This window comes from Rhamphochromis sp. 'chilingali' (genome assembly GCF_963969265.1).
Source record: "Rhamphochromis sp. 'chilingali' genome assembly, chromosome: 4".
Lineage (NCBI taxonomy): Eukaryota > Metazoa > Chordata > Actinopteri > Cichliformes > Cichlidae > Rhamphochromis > Rhamphochromis sp. 'chilingali'.
In genome coordinates this window covers 28,316,967-28,340,671 of record NC_137948.1, presented here as the reverse complement: position 1 = coordinate 28,340,671, position 23,705 = coordinate 28,316,967, and the positions used below count along the sequence as shown (strand labels likewise).

The 23,705-nt window shown below is 39.4% G+C and overlaps 2 protein-coding genes across 2 annotated transcripts; both read left to right on the top strand.

Annotated features, from left to right (window-relative positions):
- The first annotated feature begins 556 nt into the window (after nt 1-556).
- On the top strand, nt 557-16,617 carry frg1 (FSHD region gene 1). Its single transcript, XM_080880501.1, has 9 exons — nt 557-691; nt 1,636-1,703; nt 1,962-2,084; nt 10,102-10,159; nt 10,496-10,610; nt 12,654-12,758; nt 13,000-13,091; nt 15,699-15,809; nt 16,465-16,617. Exons 1-9 carry the CDS (start codon nt 633-635, stop codon nt 16,499-16,501), a joined length of 768 nt encoding a protein of 255 aa, XP_080736627.1. The 5' UTR covers nt 557-632; the 3' UTR covers nt 16,502-16,617.
- Nucleotides 16,618-18,609: 1,992 nt separating this feature from the next.
- Nucleotides 18,610-23,406, top strand: asah1b (N-acylsphingosine amidohydrolase (acid ceramidase) 1b). The gene is made up of 14 exons (XM_080881102.1): nt 18,610-18,781; nt 18,932-18,978; nt 19,927-20,017; nt 20,104-20,190; nt 20,297-20,375; nt 20,462-20,536; nt 20,626-20,671; nt 20,753-20,897; nt 21,023-21,077; nt 21,159-21,240; nt 21,715-21,846; nt 22,385-22,508; nt 22,626-22,682; nt 22,781-23,406. The coding sequence occupies exons 1-14, from the start codon at nt 18,713-18,715 to the stop codon at nt 22,868-22,870; spliced, it is 1,179 nt and encodes a 392-aa protein (XP_080737228.1). The 5' UTR covers nt 18,610-18,712; the 3' UTR covers nt 22,871-23,406.
- Nucleotides 23,407-23,705: the final 299 nt, after the last annotated feature.

Sequence of the window (23,705 nt, the reverse complement as noted above, 5' to 3'; positions counted from 1 at the left end):
TGTTTGTTTGTTTTAAAAAAAAGAGATAAATGCCACTTTTTCAGATCCTGACTGTATATAAAATTATATGGCATATAAAAAATATTTATGACCTAATAAAGGACAAAGAGCAAAGTTTATTTAGTGTGGTTTGAGTCTGGGAGAGATTTGATTATGTTATTTTATGATGTTTCTAAAGTAGTTTACTCTGACTGATTACTGAACTGTGATTATCTGTCAAAATGCTTCTGTACTAATTTGTATATTTGCAAATGTAGCACAGAATAAAAAAAATATTTCATGTGAAATAATGTAATTTTATATACTAACATTCAAAAATTTTGAATGTCATACCATTACAACAGTATGCTATTTGCTGTACTAATTGCACATTATATTCTGACGACACTCTACCTTGTTCTATAGAGTACTTAACTTTATTTGTTTTTCTATGATTAGTATTCTTGTACTTTTGATTAGTTGTATTTATTTACTACAGTAGCAGGTAGAAATGTTTCATTCATTTGGATTTACAAATGAATGAAATGTGAGCTGAACGGTCAGGTTCAGAATGTTACTTCGCAGCCACCGTACTTTTCTGAACGGGAAACGGCGTTTGTTTGTTGTGTTACCTGTTAACATTAGCTAAAGACATGGCGGAATACGCACACGTAAAATCTACCAAACTGGTTTTAAAAGGTCATAATAAAGGGTAAGGGCTATTTTTGCTTTGTGGCATTACCCGATGCCACCTCAACTACTTTTCGGGGCTTATTATGTGCTCTTTTCTCTGCTAGCTTTAATTAATACGCTAGGCTAGGCTAACAGTAATGCTACAAAGAAGAAACTTACCTCTTAGCCCGTAGTTAACCAACATATCTACAGTCTTTAAGGTTGGACAGGAACGTTTTTGAAAAAAGGGCTTTGCAAGTGAAATAATTACCAGTCAAAATAAACAGAAAGATTTAAAGATAAAGCGTGATGTTAAACCACCAACCTGAAGGCTTTACCTAAAGCACAAGTTAACTGGAGTAACATAAACTAATCTGTTAGCAATGTTAAAGAAAGTGTAAGTGAGAGAGAAAGAACTACAAAGAAAAAAAAAACCCACATTATGCAGCATGTGGTTTGCAAAAAAATCATATTTATTATAAGGAACATAAATAACTTCATAAAATGAAAGCTCCAAGCTATAGTTTGGGTTAAAATTCACTGGAGCTGAATACTTTTATGGAGAAACAGAAGTCCTGAAACCCTTTATCCATATTAAGTAATAAATGATAATATTCATTTGGTGTTGCTTAGTATTTAGTATATATTATTTGGTATTATTCCAAGAGAGTGGAAGTTGCATTTCAAGGAAAATGCTTGGATATTGCAAGGTCTATTTTATAATTAAATTTAGCTACTGTACAATTTAAGACATTTTTGATTTTTTTTGTGTGAAAAAAGTAATAAAATACTAAATTAAAGCAGTCTGCCTATTTACTTGACACAAACATTTTCTTTACATAGGAATATATATATATATATATATATATATATATATATAACTTTGTAGCTAGCAAGCAGGGTAAAATATACCCACATTAATTTGTCTATTAACTAGTGCTCATTAAGAAGCTGATCTTTTCCATCTTGATATTAATGTCACAGGAAAAAGAAGAAAAACAAAGATAAGAAAAGAAAAGCCACAGATGAAGAGGAAAGGCTTGATATTGTTGGTATGTATATCTTCTGTATTTTACATTAGTATTTTGTCCATTAAGCAGTAAGTGTTCTTTGAGCATACAAACAGCTAAGATCTTTCAGATATAAAAACGAATAAATTAGAGGGGTCTGTTCAAACTCATTCAAACATCAACATTCTTGATACATTCATGACTGAAGGAATATATTCTTCCCTACTGTTAATGTCTCTTAAATTCACAGTAGTGCCGTGCATTATTTAAGCTCTGACATGGACCTTTTTTTCTCACTAGGTGGCTGGTGGTCTGTAAGCAGCTTTGGAGAAATTACAGGAACAGTTGCCATAGAGATGCAGAACAAGTCATACATCCATGCCCTGGATACCGGTCTCTTCACACTTGGTTCACCACACAGAGGTAAGAGGAGAGACTGGGGTTACATCAAAATTTAACTCTGTTTTTTTCAAAGGTTCAGCTATTTCTGCAGCTCATGGCTTATTCTAGAGACAGTCGAAGTTATTAGCTGATAAATAGTGTAAAACTATTTGAAGTCTGTGTCCTGTGCTGTATCTATACAGCATAGAGCTAAATTTCATTCAAGATTTTTTTTTTTATTATTTGTTTGTTTTAAGCGACATCAGACATTATCATGAAATCTGAACTCAGATTGTGCAAAGAAACTTGGAAGTCCTTAGTGGATAGCGCTAGGCTAGCAGTAGGCTGCCTGTACTAAGCAATTATGGATGAGGGTTTGGAATTTAATGTGGTTTAAAATAAGCAGCAAGCTGGAATTATTTCTTCTCAGTCAGTAAGCAACAACATCTACCTACTGTTATCCAGCTTTGTGTTTTCATATGACCATAGCATGCTATTGAAATGTTATTATCATTGTTTAAAAGCATATTCTTAGGCTTTTGTAATCCTGTACAGCAGCTTATTATTACAGTTAGCCATGTTGCTAATGATTGGCAGTCCAAACGCATGCCAACTAATACAACCGAAAGGTTAGCAAGTAGATCAAGTATGATCCACTAAGGTAATGCTAATATAAACAAAAGAATATGTACATGGATACTCCTTTCCATTCTCCTCTTTTTATATAAAGGAGTGTGTGAATCTAGGATTTAATTTTTAATGACATGATTCTTCTAGTTTGTGCTCATAGTTATTTATTTTGTGTTCATCACTCTGCCTGCTGTGTTCAGTGTTGTTTTTATATTAGGAGTAAAACAGGAAAGTTATGTGATGTGGCACAACAGTTCCTGTTGAGTCACTAAAGGAAAAAAAGTGATCTATTGTAGATTTAACTGTAAGATCAGCTCCTAGGAACTGTGATTTAGGTTTCACTGGTGTCTATTTTTTTATTTTGTTTTGGGTCTTGTTTTGTTTTTTATGGGACTGTACGAAGTCCGAACCAGAAGTTTCACCCTATTCAAGTTTTGTCCATTCCCTTTGCCTTCCTTACTTTGGGGAAAGGGACAAACAAAGCGGAATGTGGTGAGTTGAGTTTGAGGTGATTACATGTGATGGCAGGCCCCTCAGCTCAGGTCATTTGCACCTCAGATGTGGTCATTAAAGTAGAACTTTGCACTGGGAGCCTGAGCCTGTCGCTGAATTTATGGTATATGACCTCCTGACTTTGCATGTTCGTGGTGGAGTTGAGCTCTCATCACCCCTAACTAGGGCTGTGCGATATGACGAAATATAACTGATGACGTAATTAAAACATAATATGAAACACGTTTCATATTATATCTATCATTTGTTTCGTGGTGTGGCAAAATACACTGTATACAGCGATATTTTTTTCATCGTTTGGATGGTCACTACATGGATGCAGGCACAGAGAATACCAGCATGGCTACTGGGGATGAAGCAGAACCAGGTAGCTCCAAACAGAAGGACCAGTCAAAACAAATCGAGGACCTTATTTCTAAACAAGGGGCTACCTCTGTTCATGGACATGGTTTGGTTATGAAGTGTCTCACATGGACCAGAAAACAGAACTATGCAAATTATGCCACAAATCCATCCCCACCACAGACAGAATGCAGTCATTAACAAAGCATGCCATAAAACTATTGCTGCAAAAGGTAGCAGTACCATGAATTTATTCCACCAGCTGAAAAGTCTTCCACTGCAAAATGAGACTGTTTAATCTTGGCATGTCCACGTCTCCCCACACATCAAAGAAAATGTTAAATAAATCAGCTGTGGTACCTGTGACTATTCCTCGTCAGTTGTTTTTATAGTCACTGTTTACGCTTTTGTTTCTGTAATTTGAGGTTTATTGTAAAATTTTATATGTTAGAAGCATGAAGGAGCACATTCTTAATTTCATTTGTTTTCAGAATCAGAATCGTGTTTATTGGCCAAGTATATGTGCAGACACATACAAGGAATTTGGTTCCGGTAGATGGTGGCTCTCAAGCACAGCAATGTAAAACACACACACACACACACACACACACACACACACACACACACACACACACACACACACACACACACGTCTATATATACACATTACACATACATACACAACGCTGTGTAAACCAACTATAAATAACTAATCTAAACTTATATACATAAAATACAGAAATGGAATGAATACTACAGAATGTACATAAGGTGCAGTTGCAGTCTGGCAGTGGGAGCAGTGTGACAGGTCAACTGTTTAGGAGGGAGATGGCAAGGGGAAAGAAACTGTTCCTGTGTCGGGTGGTCCTGGTCTGCAGGCTTCTGTACCGTCTGCCAGAGGGCAGCAGATCAAAAAGTCTGTGACCAGGGTGTGAGGGGTCTGCGATGATTTTCCCTGCCCGTTTCCTGGTTCTTGAGAGGTACAGATCCTGGATGGAGGACAAGGGGGCGCCGATGATCCTTTCTGCTGCCCGTACAGTCCGCTGCAGTCTGTTCCTGTCCTGTTTAGTGGCTGCACCATACCAGACTGTGATGGCGGAGCACAGGACAGACTCAATGACCTCAGTGTAGAACTGGATCAGCAGCTCCTGTGGAAGACTGTACTTCCCCAGTTGTCTCAGGAAGTACATCCTCTGCTGGGTCTTTTTGAGGATGGAGTTGATGTTGGTCTCCCACTTCAGGTCCTGGGAGATGGTGGTACCCAGGAACTTGAAGGTCTTCACAGTCGACACAGGGCTGTCTGATATGGTGAGGGGGAGCAGAGTTGAGGGATGTCTCCTGAAGTCCACTGTCATCTCTACAGTTTTAAGAGTGTTCAGCTCCAGATTGTGCTGACTGCACCAGAGTACCAGCTGCTCAACTTCCTGCCAGTATGCAGACTCATCACCATCCTGAATGAGGCCAATGACAGTGGTGTCATCTGCAAACTTTAGGAGTTTAACAGCCGAGTTCTTGGAGGTGCAGTCGTTAGTGTAGAGGGAGAACAGCAGTGGTGAGAGGACACATCCTTGATGGGGACCAATACTGAGGGACTGAGTTTCAGAGGTGATCTCCCCCAGCCTCACTTGTTGCTTTCTATCTGTCAGGAAGCTGGTGATCCACTGACAGGTAGCTGGTGACACGCTGAGCTGGGAGAGTTTGGAGGGGAGAAGTTCAGGCACAGTGGTGTTAAAAGCCGAACTAAAGTCCACAAACAGGACCCTGGCATAAGTTCCCGGGCGGTTGAGGTGTTCCAGGATGTAATGCAGCCCCATGTTTACTGCATCATCCACCGACCCGTTTGCCCGGTAGGCAAACTGCAGAGGGTCCAGCTGGTGGCCTGTAATGTTTTTCAGATGGGCTAACACCAGTCGTTCAAAGGATTTCATGACCACAGACGTCAAGGCGACAGGTCTGTAGTCATTCAGTCTCAGTTTATTTTGTCTTCTAAATTCTATGGCACTATATGGTTGAAAATAACATTTGTATACCGTGTATTGTGATATGGATGATCTGATATCCTCATGTTGGTGTTGTTCCAGGTTCAACATTGCAAGTGACCAATCACATTGTTGTGACGTTATTCTTTTGCGCGCCAAGCCATTCGTGCATTTATGAAATTCCAATGTTGCAAGGACAATATCAATTCTGCTTACTGTTTATTAAAGGGTTAGGGTTAGGGTCATGGTCCGTTGATCGGCGGACAGAGGCGGTTTCACGCAGCTTTAGAACAGTTTTTTGTTTTACGCCGCTTTTTCCCGAAGTTGCAAAAGTATGACGTCACAATATTCTGATTGGTCACTTGCAACGTTGATCCTGGAACAACATTTAGTATGATGATCTGGGAACAACACCAACACGAGGATATCAGATCAACCATTGTGATATAGCCAAAAAATGTCGTGATATTAGATTTTCCTCATATCGTCCAGCCCTACTCCTAACACAAAAATTTGCATCGCCCTCTCTCTGAGGTCTTATATGATCGGATGATAATTGTACATCTACTAACACAGTGGTTCCCAACCTTTTTTTTGCTAGGCCCCCTTTGTTTTACAAGAAAAATGTCTCAATTCTCAAACATTTAGTAAACAATTAAGCAAATACAAGTAAACTGCAATAAACTACAGGTAGTAATAAAATAAACTACTAACTCTTTTACGCTACGTGCACACCTACACGGGTATTTTTGAAAACGCAGCTGTTTCTGTGCGTTCTGACCTTTCGTCCACACGGAAACGGCGTTTTGAATCACCGAAAACTGAGATTTTTTTAAAACTCCTGTTTTGCGTTTACGTGTGGACGAGGAATACGGAGTTCCTCTCGCAACGTCAAAGGTATGTTCCTTTTTTCACATCACGCTGTGCTCCACATTATTGTTTACATGACATGAATTGCAGAATGGCAGATAGAGACAAAATACTCGCAGTTACTGTCCCTCTATTTACAAAGGCAGAGGCATCACGGTGTAATTATTTTACGTGTAGTTGTTTTTTTCCTGTGTAATAATATTCAACATTGCTATCAATAAATTTTTTCAAAAAATGCCTCTCTGTGCAAAATGGGTTTAAAAAAATAACTGTGGGATACTGTTTGTCCGTGATTTGAACCGAGGGAACAAATCGTGGCAGGATCAGCCTGATATTATTTGTATCCCACTGTAACTTTACTGTATAAAGAGCTAACATCGCCAAAATGTCAGGAGTAGTTAGTCATTACAACAAGTGCTTGTGAACTAAAAATCAAGAATGATACTGTTTGTCTGTGATTTGAACAGCCCAGCGCTGCTTTCGATGCAGGGAAAACCACTTCTGTCGCGGAGATCTACCTCGGCACTTGTGCAGGTGAAGCCAAAGGGAAGATATGCTTCACCATATTTTCTAGTCTTTGGTTTGGAAGGAAGTTGGTTTGGAAACATATTTGGCGATGCTTCATCTCCTGCTTTGCGTTTGTGTGGAAGGAAGCCCCGTCAAAAACACTGTCCATTATGCTAGCAGTGTCCAAGCGTTCTTTTTTTTTTTTTTTTTTCTTCATACTGCGCCCCCCCTGCAATGGCTCTGCGGCCCCCCTAGGGGGCGGGCCCCACACTTTGGGAACTTCTGTACTAACAGATTAAACAGTGATCATATTGTTCTGTGTCAGAAAGAAAGCGCATACAGGGAGTGCAGAATTATTAGGTAAATGAGTATTTTGTCCACTTCATCCTCTTCATGCATGTTGTCTTACTCCAAGCTTTATAGGCTCGAAAGCCTACTACCAATTAAGCATATTAGGTGATGTGCATCTCTGTAATGAGAAGGGGTGTGGTCTAATGACATCAACACCCTATATCAGGTGTGCATAATTATTAGGCAACGTCCTTTCCTTTGGCAAAATGGGTCAAAAGAAGGACTTTACAGGCTCAGAAAAGTCAAAAATAGTGAGATATCTTGCAGAGGGATGCAGCAGTCTCAAAATTGCAAAGCTTTGAAGCGTGATCATCGAACAATCAAGCGTTTCATTCAAAATAGTCAACAGGGTCGCAAGAAGCGTGTGGAAAAACCAAGGCGCCAAATAACTGCCCATGAACTGAGAAAAGTCAAGCGTGCAGCTGCCAAGATGCCACTTGCCACCAGTTTGGCCATATTTCAGAGCTGCAACATCACTGGAGTGCCCAAAAGCACAAGGTGTGCAATACTCAGAGACATGGCCAAGGTAAGAAAGGCTGAAAGACGACCACCACTGAACAAGACACACAAGCTGAAACGTCAAGACTGGGCCAAGAAATATCTCAAGACTGATTTTTCTAAGGTTTTCTGGACTGATGAAATGAGAGTGAGTCTTGATGGGCCAGATGGATGGGCCCGTGGCTGGATTGGTAAAGGGCAGAGAGCTCCAGTCCGACTCAGACGCCAGCAAGGTGGAGGTGGAGTACTGGTTTGGGCTGGTATCATCAAAGATGAGCTTGTGGGGCCTTTTCGGGTTGAGGATGGAGTCAAGCTCAACTCCCAGTCCTACTGCCAGTTTCTGGAAGACACCTTCAAGCAGTGGTACAGGAAGAAGTCTGCATCCTTCAAGAAAAACATGATTTTCATGCAGGACAATGCTCCATCACACGCGTCCAAGTACTCCACAGCGTGGCTGGCAAGAAAGGGTATAAAAGAAGAAAAACTAATGACATGGCCTCCTTGTTCACCTGATCTGAACCCCATTGAGAACCTGTGGTCCATCATCAAATGTGAGATTTACAAGGAGGGAAAACAGTACACCTCTCTGAACAGTGTCTGGGAGGCTGTGGTTGCTGCTGCATGCAATGTTGATGGTGAACAGATCAAAACACTGACAGAATCCATGGATGGCAGGCTTTTGAGTGTCCTTGCAAAGAAAGGTGGCTATATTGGTCGCTGATTTGTTTTTGTTTTGTTTTTGAATGTCAGAAATGTATATTTGTGAATGTGGAGATGTTATATTGGTTTCACTGGTAAAAATAAATAATTGAAATGGGTATTTATTTGTTTTTTGATAAGTTGCCTAATAATTATGCACAGTAATAGTCACCTGCACACACAGATATCCCCCTAAAATAGCTAAAACTAAAAACAAACTAAAAACTACTTCCAAAAACATTCAGCTTTGATATTAATGAGTTTTTTGGGTTCATTGAGAACATGGATGTTGTTCAATAATACAATTATTCCTCAAAAATACAACTTGCCTAATAATTCTGCACTCCCTGTAGTTATTTTTAGGCTTGTTGTTTCATAATATATCAGTAGTGCTGCAGTAGTCCAAAAGAGCTCCGTATCAGCTCAGGATGCTTTTCTTTGACAGTCATAATAGTAATCACAATAATTAACTCGAGGATTTTTTTTTTCTCAATTGTCTGTAATTTTATAAACAGAACATTTTCTTGTTTGCAACACTTTCAGACTATTTTATGTGTATACTTATCTACATGATGTTGATTATGGGCAAGGATAATTGAAGAGCAGGATTATACGGAGGGGGGGTCACTGTGTACTGTAGGATATAAGTGGTTCTGCTTTTCATTTTGTCGTTTTAAATGAAGATGTAAAGTCTGCAGCTTTTTACTTATTCCATGCTCGTGCAAACTTGAGAAGCAAAAACCTAATCTGGGGTGAGGTTTACCGTAGGCTCCTGGATTCGCCTTCAGTCCACAAAGCAGTAATTACTTACGCAGTAAATCCAGACACCAGACTGAAAAGGCTGAACAGGGGTTGACTTGAGGAGGAGGGTAGAGCCAACTCTGAGTTTTCACCCATTTCTGCCTTCAGGCACTTCTGAGGAAGCGCTTTTCATTGACACAGTCCTCCCAGAACAGAGACCCTACTAACAATTAATTCAGACCACATTTATTGAGAACCTGTGAAAATGGCTGGAAGATTGAAACATCCCAATTCCCTTAGTGGGTCCTCATCCTCTGCATGCGCAAACACCAATTTCCAGTAGATAAAAGAGGGCACAAGCTAGAGCACCGAGAGGGAGATGAAAGATTTCATCGTCTTTACTGAGATTTCTACACTGATGCCACACTGTGGATGTTACAGCCTTTTAGAAATGTTCAGTCACCTACAGGTCAGCGGAAACATGCGGATGTTCTTTTAGCCACCCCACTGGGTCACAGTCAGACATATTCCAAACATAATCAGTGTCTGTTATTCATTAATGCATTCTTTAACATCTCAGAGTCTGCTCGGCGTTGACCTGAATGATGGACTGTGAATTCCTCAAAGCTCTGACTGATTGTAAATGTCAGAAAGTAGCCTCATCTCAGGCACCCAGATCAGCACAGCACTACATAACCAGAGGGTCTGCATCATTTATGAAAAACATACATAAGTAAAATACGAAGCTGGTTCAAAGATTCAAAGGTTCAAACTCTAAATATTGAATTAGGACAAACTATGTATAGGGTTCAAAAAATGGAATAAAGCCAAGATTATAATGAGAGCAATAATATAACACTTAAACAATCTGAAGAGGGCCACTGACACCTGTAAAATCTTTAAAAGGCAAATGTTGCTTTGTGTTTCAGATGATGAAGGACCAGATCCTCCCGAACAGTTTACTGCCATCAAGCTCTCAGACACACGGTGAGTATACAAAGATAAACTGCACATTGTTTTTTCATCTTCTCACCAGCAGATTTATTACCCCATTTCTGCATTTTATATTAAGGATCTGTTTCTATTGTCAAGATGTACACAAGTAATTTACCAGCCCATGGGCGATCAATCCTTGAAGATACGCTGCCTGTTACAGAGCTATTTCTTATGCATAAGTTTCAGTGATAGATCTCAGATTCATACACTGTTATTGAACTATTCTTTTCACAGAGAAACACATATTCTGTGGCGAACGTGTTTTGAATATTAGATTAGCCTTTTTTACAAATCTGTTTAGGGTTTTTTTCTTTTTTGCTGTCGCAGGATAGCCTTGAAGTCTGGATATGGAAAGTACCTCGGCATCAGCTCTGAGGGTGTGGTGATGGGGCGCTCTGATGCCATTGGCTCCAGGGAACAATGGGAACCAGTCTTCCAGGATGTGAGTAAATCTTCTAATCGATGTATGCCACCAGTTCAATAATGACATGCAGAGCTGCTGTTTGAGTTTCTTTCTAGTCCAGTGAGTTTTTTTGCAGAAAACAAACGCATCTTTTCAAGATTCCAGATTGGTAGCTTGAGTAGTTTCTGGTGGTGACAGAAAATGTGGCTTAATCCCACAGGTCACAAAACTATTGATTTTATTATTAATGTCAATTTCAGTTATTCTGGCAGACTCATGCTGCGCATATTTGAGTCTGCCAGCAGCAGGGCTGTGAAAGAAGTTTGTTACCTCATGAAGAGGTGTGCAGCGTGCTGAATGCAGCTCGCTGTGGCTTCTGCTCATTGTTTTTTTATCTTGTACTTATATAAAACATGCTGAATACTACAGCCATACAGTGATAAATCCTGAAACCTACTGAATTTTCTGTGATTATGTCAAAATATAACTCAACCCACCAATTAAATGCTGCAGCTGCCAGGAACGTTCACATTGCATTAGCAGTAAGTTGATACGGCCTTTGTTTGTTTTTGTTTAGTTTTCTTTTTGTTTTTGCTGTTGGCACAGTTACCCAGTTTGTATTATTGCAAGTCGCGACTGAACATCTGACATTTATTTTGAAAATTAGAGTTGCTTGATCTCACACTACAGCATCAGCATAATAGGCCAAAACAAGCAGGTGCAGCACCCACACTACCCCTCCTCTTCCTTTGTGTATCATTTACATCCACCTGGAAGCTTGTGATGATCCAACCGAAAACCAACCCGTCGCTATATAATACAATAAATGTCCCTAGCAAGTTGTCGTCAAGCAATTTCACTTGTACAATTGTTTGCCTTTTGTGGCTGAATGCTCTCCGACTTCCTATTTTTTCATTGCCGTGTTAGACGAGACTCTTTTTAATAAAAGGGACAGTGTTTTCAAAGGAACGAGGTTCACATAGATATGGATGGCCAGGCTGCCGAAACATAGAATAGAAAACCTTAGATACTTTATTCTCTGCTAATGAAGCTATCACTCCACTAAATCTAGTAAATGGTTGCACTGGGTTTATCAAACCCTTCTCGATAGAGTACACCAGCCAGATTTAACTGCTAAAGGCACTGGATTAAAATAAGAAAAATAATGATTATGTCATAGTTTCTAATTGCCTTCATTATCAAAGTGGCTGCCAACAAACACTGGAGGGACCCTGGCGTCTTACTTTTAATTGGTGTGCAGCCTTTTAGTCCCTTTACTGTCTGACTTTATACTCTGAAGAGATGATTTGGTTAAAAAGGCAGTCGCACAAATTTAATCAGTGCATTTACTAGCCCGCTAGCAGCAGCACCACTGTGCAGTGAAGTGCAGAGAACATGTGCATGTGAAGATAGAAATCTAAACAAAGATAACAGGCTAAATAAAGATAAAAATTAAAGCATCAGATAATGCTGTGAACACTAAGTTGCTCTACTGATCGCACCGACACAAGTAAGATAATTGACTAAACAATTAGTGGTCTGATAAGACATTTGAATATATTTACTTGGGTTTTCTCTTTTTTTCATATGTTTTGGATACCTTCAAACTTGCAGAAGAATGATAAATGTTTTAATAAGAACTTTATATTCTTGAAATTTGTAAATATTTGTATTTGAAACACAACATGCATATTTTGTGGTTGTGTCACATCGTGTAAAAGGATCGCTTATGTTTTAGTTTCTTTGTTTTGTTTTGGTTTAACCAGCCCCAAAGAGCCCTGATTCATACAACACGCCTCTCGACTGACATTAAGCCCATGGGAGATGGCATTTACCTGAAGTTATGAGCAACTAGCTCATTATGCAGAAAGCATCTACCTTATCACTGCAGCGTGCTGCTTGCCTTCATGCTTTGTTGAAACTATAAACAAGCTGCCCAGCACAACCTTGAAACTCTTTTACATCAAATATTGGGCAACCTTTCATGCCTGTCACAACAACCAATCCCACTGCAATTCTATCTAATCTACCCGACCCCACCCCTCTCCCCATCTCCTGTGTTTTCTTTTTGTTCTGCTTCAGGGTAAAATCGCTTTCCTGGCAGCAAATAGCTGTTTCATTTCCTACAGTGACAACGGGGACATTGTGGCCAAGAGCAAGACAGCAGGGGATGGCGAGATGGTGAAGGTGATGTGTAAATAGTGTTCTTCCACAAGGTTGCATGTTAATCCTTTGATTTTAAGCATGCAATCTCTGTAGGGGTCTGACTGTTAAGTGGGAAGGGGGAAATGTTGTGACCTCACTTCATGGAGTTCAAGGTATTGATATGTAACGCACCACTTCCCTCCTGCTCCTCTCTTTCTCTCTCTCCCTCTTTCTTTCTTCTTTCTCTTTGTTTTTTGTTTTTTTCCCACTGGACAAAGAACAGATCCGAACTTGTGCAGAACGAGAGGTCAAGCGTAAAGATGACATTGCAGATGAGGACAGGGGCAACGTGAAGTCCTGCGAGATCAATTATGTGTACGTAACCTCTGCTGTTTATAAGCGGTGCTTATGAAATGTGTAAGCAGCCCAAACAAAGACTAATGAAGGAAAAATGTTAAGTTCTCTTATATTTTCTTTGGAATCTTCTCCGTTAGAAAGGTTATCGTAAGTTAGAATAAGTAAATGTTATAATTACCTGTTATTCTTTGCTAAGTTCAGTAGATGCTTTTGTTCTCCTTTAATGTGAAGTTTAACTAGACGTTTCTGTTCTCTTTCAAAATAGGCCTGTGAAAAAGAGGACGTTGTAATTTATTGACGTCCATAACCAGAAAAAGCGGCTGCATGTACCACGGCCCACTACTTAAAAAAAAAAAAAAAAGGCTTGTAGCAAGCAGTGAAACACAGATAAGCTGATGTGCTTATGTGAGGCGTTGCAAGATGGTTAAAATGATAGGAAAAGAGGGATATCTGACAGGGAAATACTGTGTCTATAGCAAAGCTATAGGTATCAGTCAGTATGAGGTCTCATCGATAAGCTGCTCAAAAAACAACGTTTAACCTCCAGTGTTTACAACGTCATAAAAACATTACATTTAAAGGCATTCATTAAGAGGTACCAGGTACTTTTTTAGTACCTACTTTACTGGGTTTCCAAGTGAGTGGAGTCACATGCCACTGATTGGCCAGCCAGTGGCATCACTGTTGTGAAAGCAACTTTTTGAAACCCAACAACAAGGGAAACAGCAGCATGAAAACCAACACCGTGTCTTTGAGTCTGACTAAAAGCTGTAGACGGAGCAGCAGATGTACCATCGCCTCAACGTTCTTCATTGTTTTGTTGTGTTTGTGTCGCATACAAATGACATCAAAAGACTTTTGGCCATGTTGCTACGGCGACCTGACACACATTGAGGTGGCTCTCAGTTGTAATGGAAAACAACCAAAACCAGATTGAGCCGAGTAGGTACTAGTGGAAAAGAGGGATAACACTTCTTTTATATGACATATCATTTGTAATATTTCAGCGTAAGTAAATCATCTGAACCCCGACCACACTGCTGGTCACAACTTCTCGATGTTCCAAACAGTGAGCTGCATCTACACATGATGCTTCGGTTTCAGAGGTTAGAAGACTGAAAAATGCCCAATTTAAAATCGTTATGTTAGAAAAGGCCAAAGCTTAATGCCCGTTGGGTTAATCTCTGCATCCACACAGGAAACGATTCGTGTCGAGGTCACGATCAGAGATCATAGAAAACCACTGCCTTCGGCTTGGTGATGATGTCACTACTGTGGAAACACACTAGCAACCAGACGTTAGGAGCTCTCAAGATAAACTTTAGCACAGGATACTGGTGATTGCCATATGGCAGAGTAGTAAATACATTCAGAGGGTTGCCTAGACAACCCGATCCTGGACCAACCATCAGCTTCAAAATGATCATCACCTTTTTCCGTCCCATTTTCTGTAAATCATAAACTCTGCTTTGATACACTTTCTTTGTAAAAAATTCATACTGCTAATAGAATTTGTCTTACAAGCACTTGATGCTTCCTATCAGTAATTAAATTGAATATTTTGCAATAATTTGACATTTTACAGTTTCAACCGAGCACCATCTGCCTCCCCAAAACCAGGGAGGAAAATAAAAGAAAACAAACAGTAATTTCTTTATCCTCACAATTATCTTAAAGTGTCAGTCTCTACTGACAAGATTTGAACAGCAAAAACACTTGCCTGGGTGTGAAGAAGATCACGCCTAAAGGATCTGCCTCATCAATCCAATGCCTTTAAAGGCACAATTGATGGTCTGCTGTAAAAGCGTGATGAGAAGGCAGGCAGCGGCGCATTTTCGCTTCCAATGCTTCAAGTGTTTTATATACAGCCTGTCTGTGGCCTATTAAGTTCCGGGCAATATGTCTGAAGCTGTGTTTTTGTTAGTTTTTTTACTTGGCATGCTTTGGCTTTCGTTGGCCACTATTATTTGTTTTAGATGAATGCGGGGGAAATGGACTCATCTTGCTGACATGTTGATAATGGCTGCCCTTGAGCCTGTGTCTTGATGTAGTGTTTAGCATCTGAAATGCTTTTCAGGATGGAGTGTGCCTTGGGAACGGCAAAATGCAGGCAGAATGGGAGAGAAAGTAAATATCGGAGAGTTTTCCGACACACTGCCGCGCTTGTTTATGAAGGTTTTGTCTGAGATATTTAAGTATGTTGTTAAGGTGGCTTATATTAAAATGAGGGATTATTTTAAGCTTTTTTCCAGGGACTTTATGATATTCAGGTGAAGCTTATTCAGATGCACAGCAACATGTATTAATTAAAGGGGAAATCCAACTACCCACTTCAACGCTTCCGGCAGCTGAGTATTTAAATAAGAGCACTGTATGTGTGGTCGCTGGTGGCAGCTGGTAGGCTTAACCACTCAGCCTTTTGCTGTTTAGGTGCCACTGTCAACATTTAGATAATACTTGAGAGCATTATTTGGAATTATTTTTTAAGGTTTTAGCTGCTTATGAAGCCTTGATGTCATTGAACATTTCTCTGTGTGTGTGTGTGTGTGTGTGTGTGTGTGTGTGTGTGTGTGTGTGTGTGTGTGTGTGTGTGTGTGTGTGTGTGTGTGTGTGTGTGTCTTACAGGAAGAAGTTTCAGAGTTTTCAAGATCGAAGGCTCAGGGTTAATGAGGGCGACGCCACTGTCCTAAAGAAAGCCAGGACGGATGGAAAATTTCACGAAGCTTTGCTCGACAGGTGTGAAAATAAGTGTATTATATCCTTACTGTCAGCCACTTACGCTTCTTTTAATGAGCGCTCTCTGTTAAGGGATTTTCTTTCCCAAATGAGTGTTTCTACCTGAAGTTATTAAATTCAAAGTGCCAGAGGAGTGTTTTGTGTAAAAAGAAAGCACTCAGGTACTGCAGAGGCCTGTGTGTTCACACACTGTGTAATACAAAGCAATGAAAAGGTGGCATTCAAGATCAGCATGTGTGCATTCAAAATCCACTTTATTCCTGCACTTCACTTCTGTTTGTGATTCCCTTTCAAAGATAAAGCTGATAGCAGTTTTACATCTCTAAATGAAGATTTGCTTTGGAAAAAATCTCAGTTGAAAAATTCAAGTGGGATTCAAGGGTTTAGAAAAAAACTGAAGGGTATATATATTTTTGTTTCTTTTCTGATTTAGTTTTTTTACACAGTGAAATTTTCGGAGGTTTTATCCTGTTGTGTTGGCATAATCTTTATCTACTCTTATAGTATATAAAGTCTTACACAAATCAGTTCTCTGTAGTTACCATTTAGAGCAGTTTTTAAATTCAAGTTATTCTAATCATGGAATTAATACACGTATTATTTGCACTGATTAACCCTGAATATAAGATGTCCTTTTTTTTTTTTTTTATTGCAGGCGAAGCAAAATGAAAGCAGACAGGTACTGCAAGTGAAGAATGTGGATTGCTGTCATGCCTTTGTAAATGAATGCATTTTATAGATTTGATCATATGACATCGGATTATGACTGTGAGTGTTTTATGTATTTTGAATAAACTTTTAAACTTTATTTTGTTTTGTGTCCTTTTTTACAGCCATGTTCATCTTTGTGAGATTCTTTGCTTTGCTTTGCTCTGGAGAAAAATTGTGTCTAATGTTTGTGGAATGCTTTTGCAACCTTTGATAGGAATCAAATGGCCTGTATAGTGGTATTTGATATGTGAACTATGAAGATTATTTAGTGGGAAATTAACTACAGGCTGATGTTTAACTAAGCTTTAATGAAAGGCAGCAATACCTAATTCGTTAATCTATAACTTAGTTTGACAGTACTCTGTGTGCTTCAGTATTTGCAATGATTTTATACAATAAGGGTACATGAATGCAACTCAAAAGAGGTAGTGAATTCACTTACACAACTCAGCATGTGTTTTACCCTCCACTGCAGGCATTTATCCTTTTGGCCTATTGATGCATTACTAAATGGGCACACTGGGCACAGGATTATGGGGGCATAGATATTACACGTTTTCACCTGCAAAATATCTGTGTGAATGAAACCTAGTCTAGAATGAGTTATAAAATGAATACAATCAGTTACAAAATACTTCTTTTGTATCAGGGCAGTGCTGGTGATCTCACTGTTTTAGGATGTGTATTCATTTCAGTTCACCCCCCATAGTTAGACATGGGGGGTGAACAGATATTTTCTTAAATGTATCCTCACTTGTTGAGTTAGCCACAACCTAATTGTTGTCCATAGTCCCTACCTGTAGTCAGAATTATAAAGAACCTTTAGGAAAAAAACTGTCAGCATTACAAAAATGAAAAGAAAGCGAAATAACAGACATAAAAAAACAAACCATAGAAGGATAAAATCAATGGAGACAAAAGTGATTATCAATCAAACATCTTTTAAACTGTGTTTAAAAGCTGTAGATGGTCTGCTGTCTAATACTAGTTTGTATAGAGCTCCACTGTTGCACAACCTTTACAGAAAATGCACACTGACCACAAGAGCTCTGCCTCAAAGGAAAAATACAGGCTTGTCAAACGTCTTTGATTCCTGTTTACACTGGCAATGAAGTAACTAAATGTTGAAGAAGCCACATAAGGTAATTTTCTTATAAATAGGACATGACCATATATATATGTATAGCTAGATATATATATATACACATATGTATACATACATATACGTGGTCAAGGGTTGTTTTTATACGGAAGTGAAAAAGGACACGTGATGATTTGCATTTATTTTTCTCATGTGACAGCCACTTATGACCAGTTACTGTAATCTGATTACTTTTTCCAAGTAATTTGTAAAAGTAAGGGATTACTATTGCAGGTGAAAATAGACTTAAGAGCAACAGTACTTAGTGGTCCTGAATCTTTGACTTTATGTTTTGCTATGTAAAAATATTTTATTTTGTATGCTGGAATATGGAGAAAATAGGTTTAAATGTTAAAAACATTTCTTCAAGTCAGAGAATGTTTCATATAATTTCATTTTTACTTGATGCAAAAAAGTTAAAAGATTCAAACTAATGAAACAAGTTTTAAAAAAACTTTTTCATTTGATTTAATTGTATATAATGGATTATGCAGGAAAAAATAGAATTGGGCTGAAAGGTCTATTGCTATATAACGTTTTCAGGTTGTGCATCATGTTTTTAGAAAGTAACAAAGTAATAAAGTAACTAAATACTTTTGAAAATAAGTAATCAGGAAAGTAATGGGATTTTTTTAATATATACATATATATTAGTGTATAACTGGCTGTCACATGAGAAAGATAAATGCAAATCATCACAGGTGTCCTTTTTCGCTTCCGTATGGAAACAACCATTGTCCTGTCATCTGGGGGGTGTTTTATAACACTTTAATTATTCTGTAATTGCTTTGTTCACGTCTCTCGCTTGGCAACCAAAAGCCATTTTAATTGTGCTGTTTTATCCACTCAGAAGACGTGTGGGATGCGTGTTTCCCTGCATTTATTAATGGAAAGGGCGTTTAATACATTCTCGAGCTCTTCCTGTTTCCCCTCGGCTGTGCAAAAGTCAGTTCGCCGTCATGGGATAAACAGCAGGAACTTCCGCAGTAAACTTAACGAAACAACAAACCGAGCTGGACATTAGAAAGCGGTTTGAGGGAGATCTTCTGAAATGGGTCCCGGTGTGCTTCTCGTTTTAGCGGCTTCGTTCTGTGTCGTATGGACACAGTTTGTGCCTCCGGTAAGCAAGATTTCTCTAACCACACTAACACGCCGTGTTATCAAAGCTCGACTGTTGTCTGACTGCATTGTTTTCAGTGATGTTTGAACCATAAGAGACAGTGACCTTCTCTCCCGCTTATTTACTGCTGTTACTTTCGTGTGTTTGCAGTACACAGAAGACTGTCGGACGGACATGTATCCACCGAAAGGCCCCACGTATGTCACATTATTGTGTAGCTGTCATGTTTAATGTTTTAGAGTTGTTACAGAAACTCCGTGATTCGCCTGGTAGCTGAGTCACTGCTGTGTTTGATAACAGCCCTGCTTCGTAATGAGCTCTGCTGCTTTCACTTACTCCTCGTAAATTTGTTAGCCGCACATGTATCCGTTGACAATACTTTGTATTATTTCTTTATGCAATTTTATTACTGCCATTGGCCCTAAGTGAGCTCTGGGCGAGCTTTCTTCCCTTTTTGTGTGTGTGTCTTAACTGTACACTAAAGCTAAAACTGCCAATAATGAATATAGATAGCAGGGATCAGGACAACACATATGCATCGGATACTTCACCTTTTAAACTTTATCCACAGAGTTTTAAAGATCTCTCGGCTATAAGGGAAGTGTAAGATTTATTCTTTGCCACCATTCTTCAGTAATCAGGCTTAACAAGTTTTGATGAGGACCCCCTTAGATGTCTGCACTCCCCCACCCAGGAATTTAAAAAGACAATTCAATTCACTAATATTTATGCAGCGCCAAGTCACAACTGCAGTCACCTAAAGGTGCTTTAATTCTAACAATCAACCTTTAGGCAAGCACTTAATGAAAGTGGGAAGGAAAAACTCCATTTTAACAGGAAGAAACCTTTGGCAGAACCAGGCTCAGGGAGGGGAGGCCATCTTCCATTACCGGTTTGGAGTGAGGGGAGGGAGACGGGGCAAAAAAACTACTTCTTTCTAACCGAAAGAAGTAGTTTTATCCAGCCATTTATCATTTATGTCATCATATCTTCGACTAGTTTTGCACTCACTTTATTATTTCTTAACCAAGTCAGTAATGTATTAGAACTCACTTAGCTGCAATGAACAATAATGCTGTGAATGGAGGCTTACCACTAAAAGCAGGGGAGTAGTGTCGTTTTTAAATCTTTTGCTTTCTAATCAGGTTCAAAGGAGCCGTGAGCTGGTACACAGTGGACCTCGACTTACCGCCCAGCAAGAGATGGTCGGCTGTGATTACTGACAAAAAAACAGATGTAAGAGTCATTGGAAAACACTTCGCAATAATGCTCCAAGTCCCAGAAAAAAAAGCGCATTAAAATCGTGATCTTATTCTCTTCAGCTGGTCAACATGATAGAAGCCATCAAAGAGCTGGCTGACGCTTTAGTGCCGAGCGGAAAGCTGATAGAGATGGTCGACATTGCACTGGTGAGTGCTGTCTTCTCTTCTCCCACTTCCTTGATATATACTTTTTTTTTTTTTTTTAAACTTCATCTCAAGTGTTTCTGATTGAATCCTTTGCAATGTTTCACAGCCTTTAATGGTGGACACACTTCCAAGCCCGTTCAATGAAGAAATCAGAGGAATCGCAGCTGCTTCAGGGGCTCCTCTTGGTAAATAAATGAATTGAAGTAAAGTAGTCAACTCTCTAGTAAGCGAAAAAGGAAATCCAAATAATCTCTGTTTTCGTCATTCTTAGGTGAAGTCGTCTTGTTTAACATCTTCTACGAGGTGTTCACCGTGTGCACGTCGATTGTTGCAGAAGACGAAAAGGGTAAGTGGGCTGATTTTTGGAGTCAGTGAAGTGATTTTTATTTTTTTTAATAATTAACTGATACACTGTTGGGCTTTGGCTTTTTTCAGGTAACCTCATTCATGGCAGAAACTTAGACTTTGGTCTATTTATGGGGTAAGTTTATCAGTTTCACAGGTTTCAAATTTTAAGCCAAGTCTTGCCTCAGACAGGTTAAAAGTGTGTTCTTCTTCAAAGCTGGGACGTGAAGAACAAGTCGTGGATCATTAGCGAGAGGCTGAAGCCTCTCGTGGTCAACCTCGACTTCAAGAGAAACAACCAGACAGTCTTCAAGTCGACAAACTTTGCCGGTTATGTTGGCATGCTCACCGGCATCAAGCCTGTGAGTCATTTAGTAGCACATCTGAGGACTCAATCGGCATAAAACATTATTTAAGGCAGCAGAGTTGCCTATGCTCTTTGTAGTTGTGGAAGTACAGAAGATTAAAAGGAAAGTTTCTCTTGCAGAACATCTTCACCCTGACTATGAACGAGCGCTTCAGCCTCGACGGAGGATACATTGGTGAGCTTTTGGGGTTCTACACGTGCTCAAGATCAGATGTTTTGTCATTGTTTGTCAACGTGTTGATCTGCTCTCATGCAGGAATCCTGGAGTGGATCTTGGGACAAAGAGATGGGATGTGGATGAGCTTTCTCACTCGATCAGTCCTAGAAAATGCAACCAGGTATTCTTTGATACTTAAAGCAGTTTTTTGGCCACTAATGAGCACCAAGACAGTGTGACAGTGTGCCTTTTCGTGTTAATGTGTAGAAGTGGGAGGCAGTGAAACGCTGCAGTGCCCGACTATAACAAGACAAAAGTAAATTTAAGTAGAAGATTAAGTTTTGCTGTTATTTGGTACGCAGTGCATCCACTGTTTGATACATCTTAGGGATTTCGATGGCATTGTTAGTAATAAATTTGTTTGTTTGTTTTTTGTTTTTTAGCGATGATCTCTCCTTTTGAGTTTTTGAAAAATAAAGCATAAGAATATCAGATTATAAATCATTGAAAGAAATCATATTAAAATGATTAGAAAATAAAATTCTTTCATTGGAAAGAAAGTTTCACTACAACATAAGAACTGAGTTAAAGCGCATTGTAGTTTCTTTGGTGAATCGGTTTCTGCGAACAATATTTTTATTTTTTCCCTCTCCAGCTACGAGGAAGCTAAAAGTCGTCTGGCTCAGACCAAGCTGCTCGCTCCAGCCTATTTCATCCTTGGAGGAAACAGCACAGGACAGGGCTGCATCATCACCAGGTCTAGGCTGCTCAGCATTGATATCTTGGAGTAAGTACTGCTGCCTAGATCAAGGCCACTTAATATTAAATGTGTGTTGAACAACACAGAACCTTGTATTCTTGGATAAAGGGATGATAGATCACCCTCATGAGGTCCTGCAAAAATCTCAGTGTAGATCTGTGGCGATTTGGTAGCTAGAGACCATAGAAAGTGATTATTTTGGTTACTTGTAAACCTTCAGGCAAGCGACTAAAGAGACTACCAGTAAGAATTGATAATACCATTGATCGATATAACTGATAAATACATTAGAGGGTCACTGAGGTACCCAGATCCTGATCTGCAAGCAACGGGCTGGCAGCTTTAAAGCAATGCGTGACAAGCGTATCGCTTCCTGTTTGTACACGGCTTAAGGCGCTAAAATCCAACACACAGCAAAAGTACTGGATCATGAGTCAGTGATGCTGCTTTCCTCATGCTCTCATGATTTGTTGCTTAACTAGCAGCTGAGGTCAGATGGTAAACAGTCCAGTTACTTGCTGTTATTGCACGTCACACACTGAAGTTTGACCAACTTGTTCCTCAGGATTGATCTGAAGCTGGGCCGGTGGTACGTCCTGGAGACAAACTACGACCACTGGAAGGACCCTTTCTTCCTGGATGACCGCAGGACTCCAGGCATGAAGTGCATGAATCAGACCACACAGGCTGTGAGTACTGAAGACGCCCACTTCCTGTCCAGAACTGACAGAATTCTGTCAGAAACCTGGCTTTAGGTCTGAGTCTCTTATCACCTTTTGATCATTTCTTTTGTTTTATTTAAATAGAACATCTCAGTGAAGACAATGTATGATGTGCTGTCAACCAAACCAGTGCTGAATAAGGTGAGCATTTTATGATTGCCAGGACTTATAAAATTAAAGACTACTGTACTTTGATCGGCTGTAACTACTTTCTCCTCCTCGATTTACTTTCTTTCCAGTTGACCACATACACGACACTGATGCAGGTCTCTGAAGGCAAGCTGGAGTCCTACATCAGGGACTGCCCAAACCCATGCATGCCGTGGTGATCCTCTAGACACTGAATCCTGATCAGTTTGGAAGTGCTTCCTGGCACAGAGACACTCAACTGATCCTTTGGATAAAACTAAGCTTTTGTACAGCAACCAGTCACCTGATCCAGTTTCATGTCACTCCAGCATTTGTTTTGCAAGCAGTTTAGTAATACTTTCAACTCTGAGAATCCCAAATCCTTTTTTTCCTCTTCTAATATAAAAGAGAAACGTGCCTCATTTTGTTTTTCCACTGTAATTATTTGTATTTTAGGACAAGTCTATAAGTTGATCTCTGTGTGGGCTTAGGAAACGTGTGTGTGTGTGTGTGTGTGTGTGTGTGTAACACAACCAAAATGTCAGTTTATTTGTTAAATGTGTCAATTCCAGCTCACTCTTGTCAAATACGTCAATAACAGTTAAGTTAGAGGAACTTAATGATCTGCCACCACATGACTGACATGTTACACACTGACAATGACAAATGTGCATCGGTACTGAACTACTTCCTTTTTCACTGTTTTAAATTATGACTATTAAAAGAATTCTAATAATGAATGCTCTGCTTTTAATTTAAAGGACAGTCCAACCTCTAGTGCTACTTATCCATCGAAATGGTTTTGATGTTAACTTCCCACTCTTGGAGATACTGGCTATAAACGTTGCTTCTGACTATAACTGAATTAGAGGGCCCTTAGTTCTTAATGCAACAAACCAAATTTAAAAATTAAAAAAAAAAGCCATTTCAGGCAGGACTGTTTTGTCTTGTCTAAATCCACCAACCAGGAAAAATAAAAGACTAGATGGGCAACAGCTCAGCTCATTATATTATTACATCCTGTCACACTTTCAT